Genomic DNA, 15,649 nt, shown 5'->3' with positions numbered 1-15,649 from the left:
GAATGGGAGAGGAAAGATTAGCAAAACAAGTGTTCTCTGCCAGGTTGGCAGGAAAACGACCCAGAGGAAGACCAAGATATAGGTGGATTGATACGGTACAAAGTGCCTTAGACGATAGAAATATAAGATCTGATAATGTTGGAGTCTTGACAAGTAACAGACTGATTTGGAGGAAAATTATAGATAGGAAGTTAGTAATGATGTAATTTTTTCATGTAGTACTGTCATATCCTGTACACCCCTTGAGGGTACATTGAAGGAAATTGATGATGATGATGATATTTTCTTCACTGTTAATCTATTGTAATCGCAGGTTAAGCTGTGTTTTGGCACTTTTATTTATGTTCGGGTCTTTCAGTTTTTCTACATCAATTTTCTTTTTCTTCTTTTGTGATTTTTTAGCTGATTTTAATCTAAGACATACTTCTGCAACTATGGGATTGTGGTCTGATGAGATATCTGCTCCAGGATAAGTCTTTGCACTCTTTATACTACTGTGGAATCTTTTATTTATCAGTATATAATCAATTTGATTTCTGACAATGTTATGTAATATGTTATAGAAGTAATAAGAAAGCTAAAATCAATGCACCCACTAACTCCAAGATTGTATGGCGTTCCTAAAATTCATAAAGATGGTATACCATTATGTCCAATAGTTGATGGAATCTATTCTCCTACTTACCAACTGTCCAAGTACCTTGCAAAGATTTTACAACAACACATTCACGTCTCGGATACTTATATTAAAAACTCGCAACATTTTGTAGATACATTAAAAAGCATCCCTATCTATCTAGAAGAAGATATACTAGCAAGCCTGGACATTACATCTCTGCTTACAAACATTCCAGTGGTTGAAGTCATCAACATCTTAGACAACTTGTTCCCAAGAAACATCACTACTTTTTTCAATCACTGTTTAACTTCTAACTATTTTATTTGGCAAAAAAGTGTCTACAAACAACTCACCGGATTAGCAATGGGTAGCCCCCTCTCTCCTCCTTGTGCTGACTTATTCATGGAAGATCTAGAGGAAAAAATCTTATCCCAGATCATTCCAAAACCGAAAATTTGGTACAGATATATTGATGATATCTTTCTCATTTGGGATCATATGAAAGAAGAACTAATGGATTACCTCAACCAAATCAGTAGTTTCCACCATACCATCAAATTCACATTAGAAATTGAAAAAGATGGAAAACTGCCATTCCTAGGCATCCTAATAAAGAAACAAACCAATAATAGTATCAACCTATCTGTGTATAGAAAACCTACAAATATTGGACGTTACCTCCATTTCAACTCGTCTCATCATATAGCTCAGAAACTTAGCATTATCCATGTGCTCAAGAAAAGAGCTATACAGTACACAACAGACCAAGATGACCTACAAACGGAATTAACTACAATATCCTGAGAGCTATCTTTAAATGTTATCCAAAAAGACTCTACAACAAGATTCTCTTGACTAATATACCACATAGACAACGTGATGACGTCCAATACATCAGTACTATTATTATTCCATTTGTCAGCAGCATTTCCAAAAATAGACAACGTGATGACGTCCAATACATCAGTACTATTATTATTCCATTTGTCAGCAGCATTTCCAAAAAATTGGCTAACCTTCTGAAACCACATAATATCAGAGTAGCATTCAAGCCAGTCAACGCTATTCGGAAATTTTTAAGATCACCGAAAGACCCTCATCCATTCTACAAATACTCTGGAGTATATAATATACCTTGCTCATGGTATTAGTTATGTAGGTCAGACCTCTAGAATCTTTGAAACGAGAAAGAAAGAACATATAGGATATGTCAGAAACAACAGACAAGACATTTCAGGCCTTTCTTGCCACTTTGCCTGTACCAACCATCACATTGAGTGGGATAAGAGCCTTATGCCCTATATAGAAGATAACTACCATTCAAGAACCTTCAAGGAAGCAGCTACAGTCGCCCGTACAACTGAAAACCTAAACAAGAATCAAGGTCTAACCTTACCAGAAATTTGGAAAGCTTTAATCAGATCAATAAACATCAAAGAAATAAACTTTCTTGACAATTACATCATGAGACGATAAAATAAAAAGCAACTTGACTAATATTATAAAAAAAGTGTAATAGTTTATAAAGTTATTAAATGTTTAAACTGCTTCATGACTTATGGGTCATCCAGTATATAAAAATCTAAAATTTCATATATAGTTTGTTTTCAGTTCTGCTTCATGTGACTGGATTATATGTGAACTTGAAAATGCTTTACATTGATTATTTTTTTCTTACGTATGTGCTAGAATGGTACAAAGAAAGCTTCAGTTATTTTGATTGATCGAACACTGGATCTGGTTGCGCCATTGAGTCAGCATACGGAGTCTCTACTAGACAGAATAATAAGAGTTTTGCCCCATCTTCCAGGCTATTCAAGTGATGTAGCTGTGAATATGGCTCCAATTTGTGCTACAAAGAGGTACATTTAAATGCAATATAAGATTTAAAATGACTACAAAAAACTAATTATTGGGATGAAAATAAATTAAAATAGATTAGTTAAATAGAAAATATAAGAGATTACAAGTTTATTCAATACAGTTGAAGATAACAATTTATATCCACAAATATATCCTGTCCTGTCAGATGTCTTCTCCCTCCAGGAGATTGACTACCATATGTCTCCACCATCTCCTATTCTGTACCTCTCTGCTGCATTCTTCATATGAGAGATAGGCCCAGTCTTCTATATTTTTCATCCACTCCAGTCTTTGTCTTCCTCTCCTTCTCTTTCCCTCAACAGTTCCTTCAAGAAGTGTCCTTTGTAGGCAATTATGTCTCAGAATATGTCCAAAATAGATGACTTTTCTCTTTTTAATTTCTTTCATCAGGCTCCTGTTTATGCCTGCCATCTCTAGTACCTCTTCATTTATCTTTTTATCTTTCCATGACAAAATTTGTGATAATTTCAAGAGAAAAGGAAATACCAAAAATATGCATCAATATAAAAGGAAATAAATTAAAACATATGCAAACATTCATATACCTCGGACACTTGATCACAGAGAATGGCAGGACAGAAGATGAAATTAGAAAAAGGATTAAAATTGCAAGTTCAACTTTCAACAATATGAAAAATCTACTGACATCTAGAGAATTAAATCTGAAAACAAGAATATGAATTTCCAATTCTTATTCTTGTTTTGCCTCATAATTCTTCACAGCATCCACATTTCAAAGGCCTCCAGTTTTTTCACACTCAGATTGGAGAGTGTCCATGTCTCTACTCCGTATAATAATGTGGACCATATGTAGCATTTGGAAATTCTTATTCTTGTTTTCAGATTTAATTCTCTAGATATCAGTAATTTTTCATACTGTTGAAAGTTGAACTTGCAATTTCAATCCTTTTTTTTTTTAATTTCATCTTCTGTCCTGCTATTCTCTGTGATCAAGTGTCCGAGGTATGTGTATGTTTGCACCTGTTCTAATTTATTTCCTTTTATATTGATGTATATTTTTGATATTTCCTTTTCTCTTGAAATTATCATAATTTTTGTCTTTTTAAAGTTGAAACTGGGGCCATACTGTTTGCTGTACTTGAGGGTTTCATCTATAAGAGTCTTGAGGTCATATTTGTTTTCAGCTAGAAGAACTATGTCATCTGCATATCTTAGGTTATTAATATTTCTGCCCCCTACAGTGATTCCTTTGAGGTTACTAACTTTATTAAATATTTCTTCTGTGTACAGGTTAAAGATAATCAGAGACAAGACACAGCCTTGTCTCACACCTTTCTGAACTGGGAATTCTTCTGAGGTCTCTCTATTTATTCTCAAAGATGCAGTCTGTTCCCAGTAAATATATATACAAATATATCAGTCCACCATACATCACAAAAATATGGCATCATAAAGTCCCTTGTATCAAGAGTGTACAAAGTTTGTTCTTCTGAAGAATCGCAAACAAGAACTGGAAACTATCAAAGAAACAGCCTTACTATAATCCAAAAGTAACTAAAAATAATAATTAACCACTCTCCTATGCAGCAATCTAGACAAAAAATCCAGACAAAATGCCCACAGGACTTCTATACCATATATTAAAAGCATCTCTGAACATGTGACAAAAATTATGAAAAAATATGAACTCCTTATTACCTATAAACCTACCAAATTCATATGTTACCTTCTCTAAAAGACAAAAACAAATCTCTTAATGCCTTTAAAGGCATTAAGACAGTTTAGCATCACCAGCCATCAACTGGATATCAATCTACCCCCCCCTACTTCCCAATCATTCTCAGTATCATTAATATTGAATAGCAATAGTTCAAATATGCAGTGCATCCTTTTTACATACACAGCTGATTACATGACTTCTCTTTGATTCATCTCCAGTATATACCACTCTCTGCCTGTCCATCAGCTACCTTCTTACCCTTGTCGACAGCTTCTTATTCATCCCCCTTCCTCCCTATTTGCAGTACCTTATATAAATAAGATTATGTGCAAATGCCTTTGCAAAATCTAGCAATGTAGCCATTTCCCTTATCCAACACAATTACCACTTTATTGTAGAAGGTGAATAAATTACTACAAGACCTCCCCTTCATAAATCTATGCTGTTCTTAATCAGCATATCCATTACTTTAATCACCACTGCTAAGATACTAATCAGTCTACATTTTCATGACATTATTTTCACCTAAATGATACATACTTGAAAATTGATCACTCAGTATAATTGTTTTTTCTGCTTCTGTCACCTTTGTACCATCAATGTTCATAAAGTTATCCTTCCATAATTATTCATCCTTTTGCTTACCACATAGCAAAAGAACTCTTTGTGGTTTACTTTGGCATATTAGTTTTCTCTCATTTTCTTCTCCCTGATAATAACCCTGATTCTCTGTTAATCTCCCTTATTAACATCCTTCTTTGTATTGCTTATGAGCCTACTGATTATCATTTTCTTCTTTTATAGTACCTGCTTAATGATGCTACTCACTCATCCATTTAACTTCCACTTGATTTGTCCTCCTGACCAAGTATGCAATCTGACTGCTTTCCTTAAATACTCCTTGATATTTTCCCATGTAAAGCACCTCCATGGAGCAAATGAAAGAATGACAATACATTGCACCTTTCGATTGGAATGGGCCTAAGTTTGATTCTCATTGTGACGTGAGGAATCTTTATATGAATTTTTTTCAATTAAAGGTGAGTTAGCCAGTCTCATACAAAAGTAGTAAGGTTTTTCCTCCTGGAAACTTGGGATTTTCATTTCACATGCAGACAAATCGGCCCTTCAGAACATGCAATTTACAGACCAAAAAAAAAATACTAGTGGTGGTAGGCAGTAGATGGCATTGATGTACATGATGATGGTATTAGAGGTTCGATGTGGTGGTGGAGATGGAGAGCTGTAGAGTAGGTGTCCTCCTTCAGTGAGTCTTGGGACTCCTTGGAGGTGTCACAAAATAATAATAATAGTAATTATTATTATTAACATCCTTCTTTGGCAGTTTCTTGATTTTTTTTTTTCATTTAATCTCTCACCTGCTTAATTTCTGCTCCAGAAATTAACAATAATAGTATTGTCTTCTATCAGTCAAGTCTCACTAATTGCCTATTGTTTTTGGCCAGTTCTAGTTAACCAATGCCATGAGCTCCTCACCTTTGTTTCTGATACTTCTAACATTGATGTATATACACTACAATATTCTCTTGCATTTTTTTAATAACGTCTTGATTGTCTGATTTTGATTTCAGACCTGACAAACTGTGTTCAGTATTCTTTGATCTTTTTCATTCACACACATTTACTTCCAGGGTGCTTGCACATATTCTTGGCTGTCTTCCATATAATAATATGTTTAGTTTTCCTTATTTTGCACCTTCATTCTCTCACTAAGCAAAACATTTTCCAGACAGAGAACTCCCAATCCATTTGTGCAGTCCATCATTCATATGCAAGTCCTTTCATCCTTCAGACTATATGTCTAAAAGCTGCATACATTCCTCCTGCATCATCTATATATTGATTCATTGTGACCACAGCCCTTCTTAATGCTCTCCTGCCATACTTTGCAATTAGGCTTACTTTACTCTCTAACTCTTCTTTTTCACTTCTAACAACTCTTTCATACCCATTCTCATTCCATACTTTTTGCCTTTTAAATCATTCCTTCCAGCCAAAATTATTCTCTTTCACTTCCCCCTGTTTACATTCTAATTATGTCACTAACATCTTTAACTTTAGTACAAGGAATGCATGATTTCATTATGCACTGTTCAAGCACACCTGTAATCATGGAGTCGCCACACTATAGAATATTGTCTCATTATTCTTCTTTTTTCATTCATTAATACTTTCCTTACTCTTTTCTCATATCTCCTTTTTTTTACTCACCTGTCTTTTCTTTCTGTTTTCTCTGACTTCTCCTTTGTTTACTCTTCTCTGCTAAACCACTCACAGCTATTTGTTTCATTAAAACCATTTCACTATTCTCACTTTTACTCCTCCTTTCTTGTTTTCTATCTTAGGACTCACACTTTCATCATTCATACTTCATTCACATTCATTCCTTTCTTCAACCTCCTCAATACTCACTTTTTTTTTTTCACAAACATTCACCACATTTTCTTGCTTTTAACATAGACATTTTTTGACACTTGCTTTCATGACACTTCAGACACACTCTCAAATCTTTTACTTTTGATAGTGAATACATTGGATGTCAATTCTATCTCATAACGTCCTTGTATATTGAATTTCCTGAACAATTTTGTTGGAAAGATCTTGGTTAAAGTCCCATCTAGAATATGAAGAACTTTCATAAGGGCTTTTCAATTGAAGGTTAGTGAGCTAGTCTTGTACAAGACTGGCTTAAGAGGCGATAAGGTTTTTCATCTGGCGAAATAGGCAAACTGGCCTTAATGTATGTGCACTTTGCAGGCATAATACACTGACCTCATAAACTTAGTTGCTTCAGCCATAAATCTAAAACAACCAATCATTCCCCAAACAATAATTTTATCTTAGTTGCCATCTTGTTGTTCTTCACTGTCATTAGTGCACTATAATAATAATAAAAATAAACCTTCTAAAAGCATACACTGATTAAAACAGATGCTTCACAGTGAATTAAAACTGTATTACAAATTATATCTAACATATATTACCCAGTATCATTACTTAAAAAAGCAAATTATATAACTTTTTTACAGAGCAGCATATTGACAACCTTCCACTATGTGCCACCATATAACGATATTAATCATATATAAGGAATAAAAAATTGTTTAGCTAGTTATTTATCTAGAGCTTTAGATAATAATGCTGATGATGTTGAAGAAAAGTTTCCTAAATCTAGAGAGATTAATCATTAATTCTTAGTTCATGAAGCCGAAATGAGAAGAACTCTGTAAGATTAAAAATATGTTTTCATGTTATCAGAATTGAAGTAAATGATAATAGAAGATTAGAAGGTTGATATATATTTAAAAGATCTTAACAAAAACTTAAAGAATATTGAACCAATGTTTGAAGACTTTACATTGTTATGAACATTATTATTATTATTTGACACCTCCAGGGAGTCCAAAGACTCATCGAGGGAGAGTGTGCCAACAGCATCGAACGATTGTCCCCTTCCAACTACTAACCATACTCAAACTTACTTAACTGAGCCATTAGTAGCAGAGGCTCTACCAATCGAGGAAAACAAAATGTTAATGATTATCCAGATTATGATTAGCCTTATTGATCAAAGGGTATGATGCTTGCTTTGGGTCTGACAGGTCCCAGGTTCACATCCCAGATGATTCCATAATTACATTTGAGTGGCCGCTTAGGGATCAAAGCTAGATACCTAGAAGGAGACTTCAGTGTGGCATTTTGAAGAATGTAAAGAACACTGACCAGAGCTGCTGACTTAATGTCTATTCCTCACATGCTTATGATGCAGTCCATTAGTATCTGAATTCTGAATGAAATGAGGATGAGCTGGAAATTTGGGATTTAGCTGACCAAATTGTATTCTTTATTGCTTTAAACCAAAAGAAAGAGATGATAGCAAATAGTAGAATGTAATTTTGGCTGGGATACTACCTGATTAAGTAAGCTGGTGACAGCTCTGTGGGATTCTCTCCAAGTTTAGTTGACAGACAGAAAAAAAGGGGACATACTAGTAACTTATAAGTTACTGCAAGGGCTCTTGGCATTAAAGGAATTTTGCACTACATGATGAGTAGAGAGAGAACTAGGGATCACCGCTGAAAGTTTTGTAAGAGTGTGGTTAGTATCAGTGTGTGGACTAGATTTTTTGTTTGGTGAATGAGTGAAATAGGTTGCCATAAGTTGTTGTAAGTGCCCTGATAGTGAAGGAGTTTAAGGAGAAGTATGATAGGTATTGTACGTATAAAGGTTATTTGGGTCTCCCATGATGAGTCTTCTGACTCCATGGAGATACCCATATAATAATAATAGTAATAATTTAAATTAAAATCTTTAAATTAGCATCATTGTCATATGCCTTTTTTTTTTTTTAGATCTAGCAAAAAAAGCATGTGATAAGATCCTATGAGAAAAGCTTCTAAATGCTACAATTATGTGGTGCAAATGGGACATTATACAGAGCAACATGTAGTCTGCATTGAAGTTGTTTGTCAGCACTTAGAATTGAAGGATATATAAGAAGATAGTTTGAGATACTGCCACAATAGACATTAGCCTTCAGGTAATCCCACAAACAAAAATCGCATGGAGTGATATCAGGGGAGTGAGGTTTCTGTGCAACTCAAATGAAGCAATAATCACTCTTTCTTCTGTGAAGTGATGCTGTAGAAGCTGTTTTACTGGTTGCAATGGGGAGAGGTGCTCCCTCTTTCATAAAAATGGTCTTGTCCGGACATCATCATTGTTAAAATTACAGAATGACAAAACTTTTCAGCATATTATGATATTTCCATGAGTGTTGTAATGTCCTCAAAAAAAAAAAAAAAAAAAGGTCTTATTATAAATTTGCTGTGAAGCCTCCACACCAAACAGTAATTTTCAGTGAATGTAGTGAGTGTTCCTGGAACACATGGGGTGATTCAGAAGTCCAAATTGGCCTGTACATTATGAGATATGGTGGCAAGTTTATGTAAAATTCCCACTTCATGTGAAATATGCTTCTTTATATACGAATAGCCTAGTCATGCAGATATTTTATGTGCAAACTTTTCTTTGCTCACATTTGGGTAAAATAATGGTGAAAACAAAAATATAATTGTTGAGTATAATTTATTTAGAAAGGAATTCACTTATTCATAAACTAATAACTGAACCTAGTAAATTTAATCCCCAGAAAACCAGAGAATCCCTATAGATTTAGAATATGTAATTTTTGCTCTTAGTGATCTTTGCTCCAGTACTTTTAGATTATAAAGTTAATCTTAAAAAGAGCTGATAAACTAGGTAAAAAGTCTTCAGGGATATACAGTTATTAGAAAAAAAAATTTCCCCTCACAATTTTAAATAAATATAAAAACTTCAACAAAATAACATGTCCTGATAGATTAAAATCATATCTTTTATTTTCTCTTCAAATTAGCAAGCCATGCTGAGAACACATACAGTTAACTGACAGAGATGTTTGATGACTTGAGTGGAGTTAGCAAGATATGTAATATAATGCATCTCCTGAGATGAGTCCTGGAACTCTCTGGAGGTGCCACTATTACTACTCATTTTAAGATCAGTGAGTAAGATTCTTCCCCACCCTCCTACTTTTATGACTGATATAAATAAATTTTCTATTAAGACTCTATGCAATGCTCGCCCATGGAATTGAAACTGTTGAGATGTGCATCTTTCAGCTTTAGATTGCTGAATGTATATAATTGAGAACAAAATATTTGAATTAGTATGAATGATTTCTAACCAAATCAACTTGGTTTAGTTTTTATTCAATAACTGAGTTTTATGTCACAAAATATTGTATATTTATTTGCATCATTATTATATTTTTAACTGTTGCTGTGATATTATGCTGTGCCAGATAAAGGCAGTCGATTAGGAAGGTAGCTTAACGATCCAAGAGTTTCAACAAAAATTCAGCACTTATGCTTAGAAATACCTAGAATCTTCTTCTTCTTATTGTGCTGTCTTCTATCGAAGGTCAGCGACCATCTTGGCAAACAAACTGAGCTCTTGTGCTAATCTGAGCAGTTGTGCACTGCTCTTTCCTGTCCACGTCTTGATGTTGTCAAACCATGATATTCTTTTTCTTCCTCTAGTTCCTTTGCCATCAATTCTTCCTACCAAAATAGTTTGTAGAAGTTGGTATTTGCTGTTTCTCATGATGTGTCCAAGATATGATGCTTTTCATTTCTTGATTATTTGTACAAGATGTTTAGCTTTGCCAATGGATTTTAAGACATCTTCATTGGTAATTTTTTCTGTCCATGATATCTTTAGCATTCTTCTGTATAGCCACATCTCAAAGGCTTCGATTTTCTTGATGGTTGTCGCCTTCAATGTCCATGTTTCAACTCCGTAGAGCAGAATAGACCACACGTAGCATTTCAGCATTCGGCATCTGACTTCCATGTTTAGGTCTTTATTGCAGAATAGTGTTCTCATTTTCATGAAGGACTGCCGTGCAACTTCAATCCTTGTCTTTATATCTATTTCTGGATCCCACCACTCATTAAGCCAGCAACCAAGATATTTATATCTTGACACTTGATCAATATTTTTCCCATTGAGTGTCAGTTTCATTGATGAGGCTGGATGCTTGCTGATGATCATGTATTTTGTCTTGTTGATGTTTATATTTATTCCCATTCTTTGGCTTTCTATGTATACTCTGTCAATGAGTTTTTGGAGATCCATAATGTTATCTGCAATTAGCACGGTGTCATCTGCATATCGTAGGTTGTTAACAATCTTTCCATTTATTGTGATTCCCTCTGGACATTCTTCCAATGCTTTTTTAAAGATTACCTCTGCATATATGTTGAACAGGAGTGGTGAGAGCACACATCCTTGTCTCACTCCTCTTTTGATGTTAATATCACTGGTGGTAATGTTGTCTAATTGAATGGTAGCTGACTGATTCCAATACAGATTTTTTATTAGTCTTATGTCTTGTTCGTCTAGCCTTATTTGTTGAAGGATTTCTATTAAGTTGGTGTGTCTGACTTTGTCGAATGCTTTTTCAAAATCTATGAAACACATAAAGACAGATTTCTGTTTTTCTATGCATTTTTGTATCGATATTTGGGTACAGAAAAGGGCCTCTCTAGTACCAAAACCATTCCGAAAGCCGAATTGTGTTTCACTTAGAGTTTCTTCACTTTTTCTGTAAATGCAATTCTGAATTACTTTCAAAAATATTTTTAATGTTTGGCTCAATAGACTAATAAGTCGGAAGTCACCACAGGAATTCGCTTTGGGTTTCTTTGAGACAGTGATAAATGTAGATTTGAGCCAATCTGATGAAAATTCATCACTTTCACATATTTTATTAAATAGTTTTTCAAGAAGTTTGATGTTATCTGGTTCGATTAATTTTAAAAATTCTGTTTGCACACCATCTGGTCCACTGGCTTTTCCTGTTTTACTTGTTTGTATAGCATTATCTATTTCGCATTTCATGATTGCTGGTCCTTGAATGTTGTCTTTTATATTTATAGGCTTCTGTCTAATATCATTGAAAAGTTCTGTTACATATTTTATCCAAATCTGTGCTTTATTCTCTTCTTCTAGAACTATTTTTCCATTTTCGTCTCTTAGAGACACTATTTGCTTTTTCCTCAGTTTTCCGGAAATTTCGTTGATTTTCTTATACAGATTGAAATTATCATGTTGTTTCTGAAGCAGTTCAATTTCAGTACATAAATTTTTCATCCAATTTTCCTTGGCTTCTTTTATTTTTTTCTTGATGATGTTATGTGTTTCTGTATACCTGGCTAGGTCTTTGTTTTTATACATTCTTCTTGTATCAATAAGAGAAAGAATCTTATCTGTCATCCATTCCTGTTGTTTTATATTATTCACATAACCTACTTCTTCAATACTTGTTGTTACGATGGCATTCTTTAAGCTATTCCAAAGAGATTCCACACTTTTATTTTCTTCTATGTTAATCTGTTGTAATCGCTGGTTAAGCTGTGTCTTGGCACTTTTATTTATGTTCGGGTCTTTCAGTTTTTCTACATCAATTTTCTTTTTCTTCTTTTGTGATTTTTTAGCTGATTTTAATCTAAGACGTACTTCTGCAACTATGGGATTGTGGTCTGATGAGATATCTGCTCCAGGATAAGTCTTTGCACTCTTTATACTACTGTGGAATCTTTTATTTATCAGTATATAATCAATTTGATTTCTGACAATATTATATTGGTTATCTTGAGGCGATTTCCAAGTGTACAGTCTTCTGGGTGGAAGTTTAAACCAGGTATTTGCTATTGTTAGATCATCTTCCTGACAGAATTGGACTAGGCGATCTCCTCTGTCATTTCTGGTGCCTAAGCCATGTTCGCCAACAATTTCTCCATCACCCCCTCTTCCCACTTTTGCATTGAAGTCACCCATCACTATGTTTATATCATGTTCCTTTGTTAGGTTTTTAATCTCTTTTAGGTGTTCATAAAACTCTTCAACATCTTCTTCACTTTTGTCAGCTGTGGGTGCATAAGCTTGGATGATATTTATGTTAACGGGGTTTCCCTTAAGTTGTAACAGCATTATCCTTTCAGAAAATGAAATCCAATTTATACCTAGAATGAACTTGCTAAATCCAAATTTCTTTGGAAAAGGTATTTATGGTTGAGGTAGTAAATTGGCTGGTTATAAAAGTCTGTACTGGAGCTGTAAATGAATTGCTGAACTCACATGAAATTGAGTTTACCATTGAGGAACTTATTGAAATGGCAGAGCAAGGAACTGAAGAAGCTGACATTGAGAAACATAATCATACCCTTACATTTACATTACAAAGACTAACAGAGACTTTTGAAAAACTTGAGTCTGGTTAGAGATATTTCAAAACTGATGCCCCAATTTTGAATAAAACGGAGTTTGCCATGATCAGGATATCTTTAATGCTGAAGCAAAATTTATTAAGAAAAGAAACTCTAAACAGTAAATCCTGTAACATTTTCACTTTTTGCATGATGAAATAAATGCAATACTTCATTATTTAAGAGCCACTTCAGTATGATAAGATATAATTCAAACTGTATTTCCGAAAACATAACCTCAATTTTTTACACCAAATCTATGGGAATTTAGGGTTTAATTTATGAGCACACTTAACAACAGTTTTATTATTATTATTACACCCTCCATGGAGTTGGCAGACTCATCGTAGGAGGTTCATTCAACTGACAACATATTTATCATATCCTTAACACTCCTTGCATTAACAACATATTCTGGTAATATGTTCCACTCACTGACAGTTTTCCATGTAAAAAATCTACTCTTCACTACACTTTTACATAACTTTCAGTTAGGATATCTGGTTCTTCCCCTCTCACTTTCTACTCTTTTTATAATCCCCTCTGGATTAATATGATAAAATCCTCTCCCTAACTTAAATGTCTCTATCATATCATCTCTCTTCCTCCTATCCACCAAACTCTGCAATCCACATTTCTTTAATCTCTCTCCATAGCCAGCATTCCAATGTCCTGATATTGTCTTAGTCACTTGCCTCTGGACCCTCTCCAGTGTCTCCACATCACATTAAAAACCAGGTGATCAAATTTGAACACAGTAGTCCAAGTGTGGTCTGACCAGTGCCTTATACAGTGGCACAATCACTTCTTATCTTCTATCTTCCTACATTTTATCATAGCAACACTATGATGTGCGGCCTTTGAACACTAGCAGTACGTCCTCTAAACTTCAGTCTACTGTCAACCATCGCTCCTGAATCTCTAATCTCATCCACGTCCTGCAATACGGTACCATCGATATAGTACACAGCCTCATATTTCTGCACTCCAAATTGCAACACCTTGCATTTATGATATTAAAACTGCAACCCCTCTCCTTTGTCCAAGTAAAAAGTCTATTTAAATCTTCTTGAAGGGAATTATCATCAACAGTGCTTCTTATAATTCTTCCCAACTTTGCATCATCAGCAAACATCTGAAGATCCCCAGTCAGTCCACATGATATATTGTTTACAAACAAGTTAAACATCATGGGGCCCAAGAACAGAATCCTGGGGCATGCCACTCGTTACTCTCCTTTATTGAGACACTGCTCCATCATACACAACCTGTTGGTATTATTTAGAGAGCCAATCTCTGATCCATCTAACCAGTATCATGTGGTAATCACCAACATATACACCAACTTATCATGTGGTAATCTATCAAACACTTTTGAAAAGTCCAAGAATATCACTGTCTATGATTCTCCCTTATCTAAAACACTTGTTATGTTATCATAAAACACAAGTAAATACTAAAACAGAACCTACACTTTACAAATCCATGCTGACCATCATAAAGAATGCTGTGTCCATCAACCCAATCCTGTGTTCTATTCCTTACCAATCTCTCCAACACCTCGACTACAACCACAGTTATACAAATTGGCCTATAGTTGGAGACCTGTCTTAGAACCATGCTTGTGGAGGTACTATTTTGCCTTCTTTCCACTCCTTAGGAACCCTACCCACAGCAAGATTTTCATTAAATAATCAGGTCAAGGGCATAGCCAACTATGGTGATATGTCATCCATTCCCACAGGTTTATTAACATCTAATCCAACCAACATCTGATACACTTCTGTTTCTTCCACTTCTAATTCTCCTAATACTTGCCTCTCTTCTATATACTGCATGGCATCATTCAATAATTCCACTATATCCTTTGCAGCTGTTAGTCTGCTGCCATGACCATCCACCAATGTTGATCTGCCATAATTATTCTTCCTCTTGCTTGCTATGTAGTGGAAAAATTCTCTTGAGTTAACCTTGGCCTGACCAGCCAATCTCTTCATACTACATCTTTTCTTTCTTTACCATGCTTGTCAACTTCTAGCCTGCGCTTTATACTCTTCATGGATCTGATCACCACCAAGTCTCTTGTACCTCCATAGCATTTTCTTTTCCAACACAGCTTGCTTGATTTTACTGTTTATCCATTTCACCCTTACTCTGTTTACTCACTTAACCTTTGGTATGCAGTTATACATTGCATTATTTTCCAGCAACCAATTAGTCATAAAAGCAGGATCTATTGTAATGATAATAGCATATTTATGAAACAATTTAACTGGATGTTGAAAGGTGATGGTTAGACCATATAGTAGATCATTTCTTATAAAGTACTCTGCTTATCGTTCTGTTATTTTCGTCATTTAAACAACATGATGTGTTCAGATACATATCAAGATATATCACTTTTTTTTTTTTTTTTTTTTTTTTTTTTTTTTTATAGTGGTGAGGTGTTTGGTGATCCTGTTTTAACTCCTGGTTGCATAGCACCTAGTCAGAATAAAAAGAAATTGGCAGCTTTAGAATCTTTTGTCACATCTGAGCAGAAGGTACGAGTATTATATAAAATGTTTTATAGTCAACTTTCATTTTGAATTTTAAAACTTTTGTTTTGTTTCATCATGATGGTCTTTTCTG

At 34.5% G+C, this 15,649-nt stretch overlaps 1 protein-coding gene across 5 annotated transcripts in view; it reads left to right on the top strand.

Moving 5' to 3' along the window:
* Positions 1-15,649, top strand: part of LOC150110721 (sec1 family domain-containing protein 2) — a 397,942-nt gene that overhangs the window by 111,547 nt on the left and 270,746 nt on the right. For all 5 annotated transcript variants that reach the window (XR_016549025.1, XM_090400427.1, XM_090400445.1 and 2 more), the window contains exons 7-8: positions 2,309-2,481; positions 15,456-15,561. Coding sequence is in view for 4 of the 5 variants with exons in the window: in XM_090400427.1 (XP_090256553.1) it covers positions 2,309-2,481; positions 15,456-15,561 (279 nt within the window). In the remaining variant the exon portion in view is untranslated. The remainder of the gene's footprint in view (positions 1-2,308; positions 2,482-15,455; positions 15,562-15,649) is intronic.

Source organism: Typopeltis vanoorti, chromosome 1, assembly GCF_054136105.1.
Source record: "Typopeltis vanoorti isolate ZY-2024b chromosome 1, IOZ_Tvanoo_1.0, whole genome shotgun sequence".
Lineage (NCBI taxonomy): Eukaryota > Metazoa > Arthropoda > Arachnida > Uropygi > Thelyphonidae > Typopeltis > Typopeltis vanoorti.
This window is presented reverse-complemented; position numbering and strand designations above follow the sequence as displayed.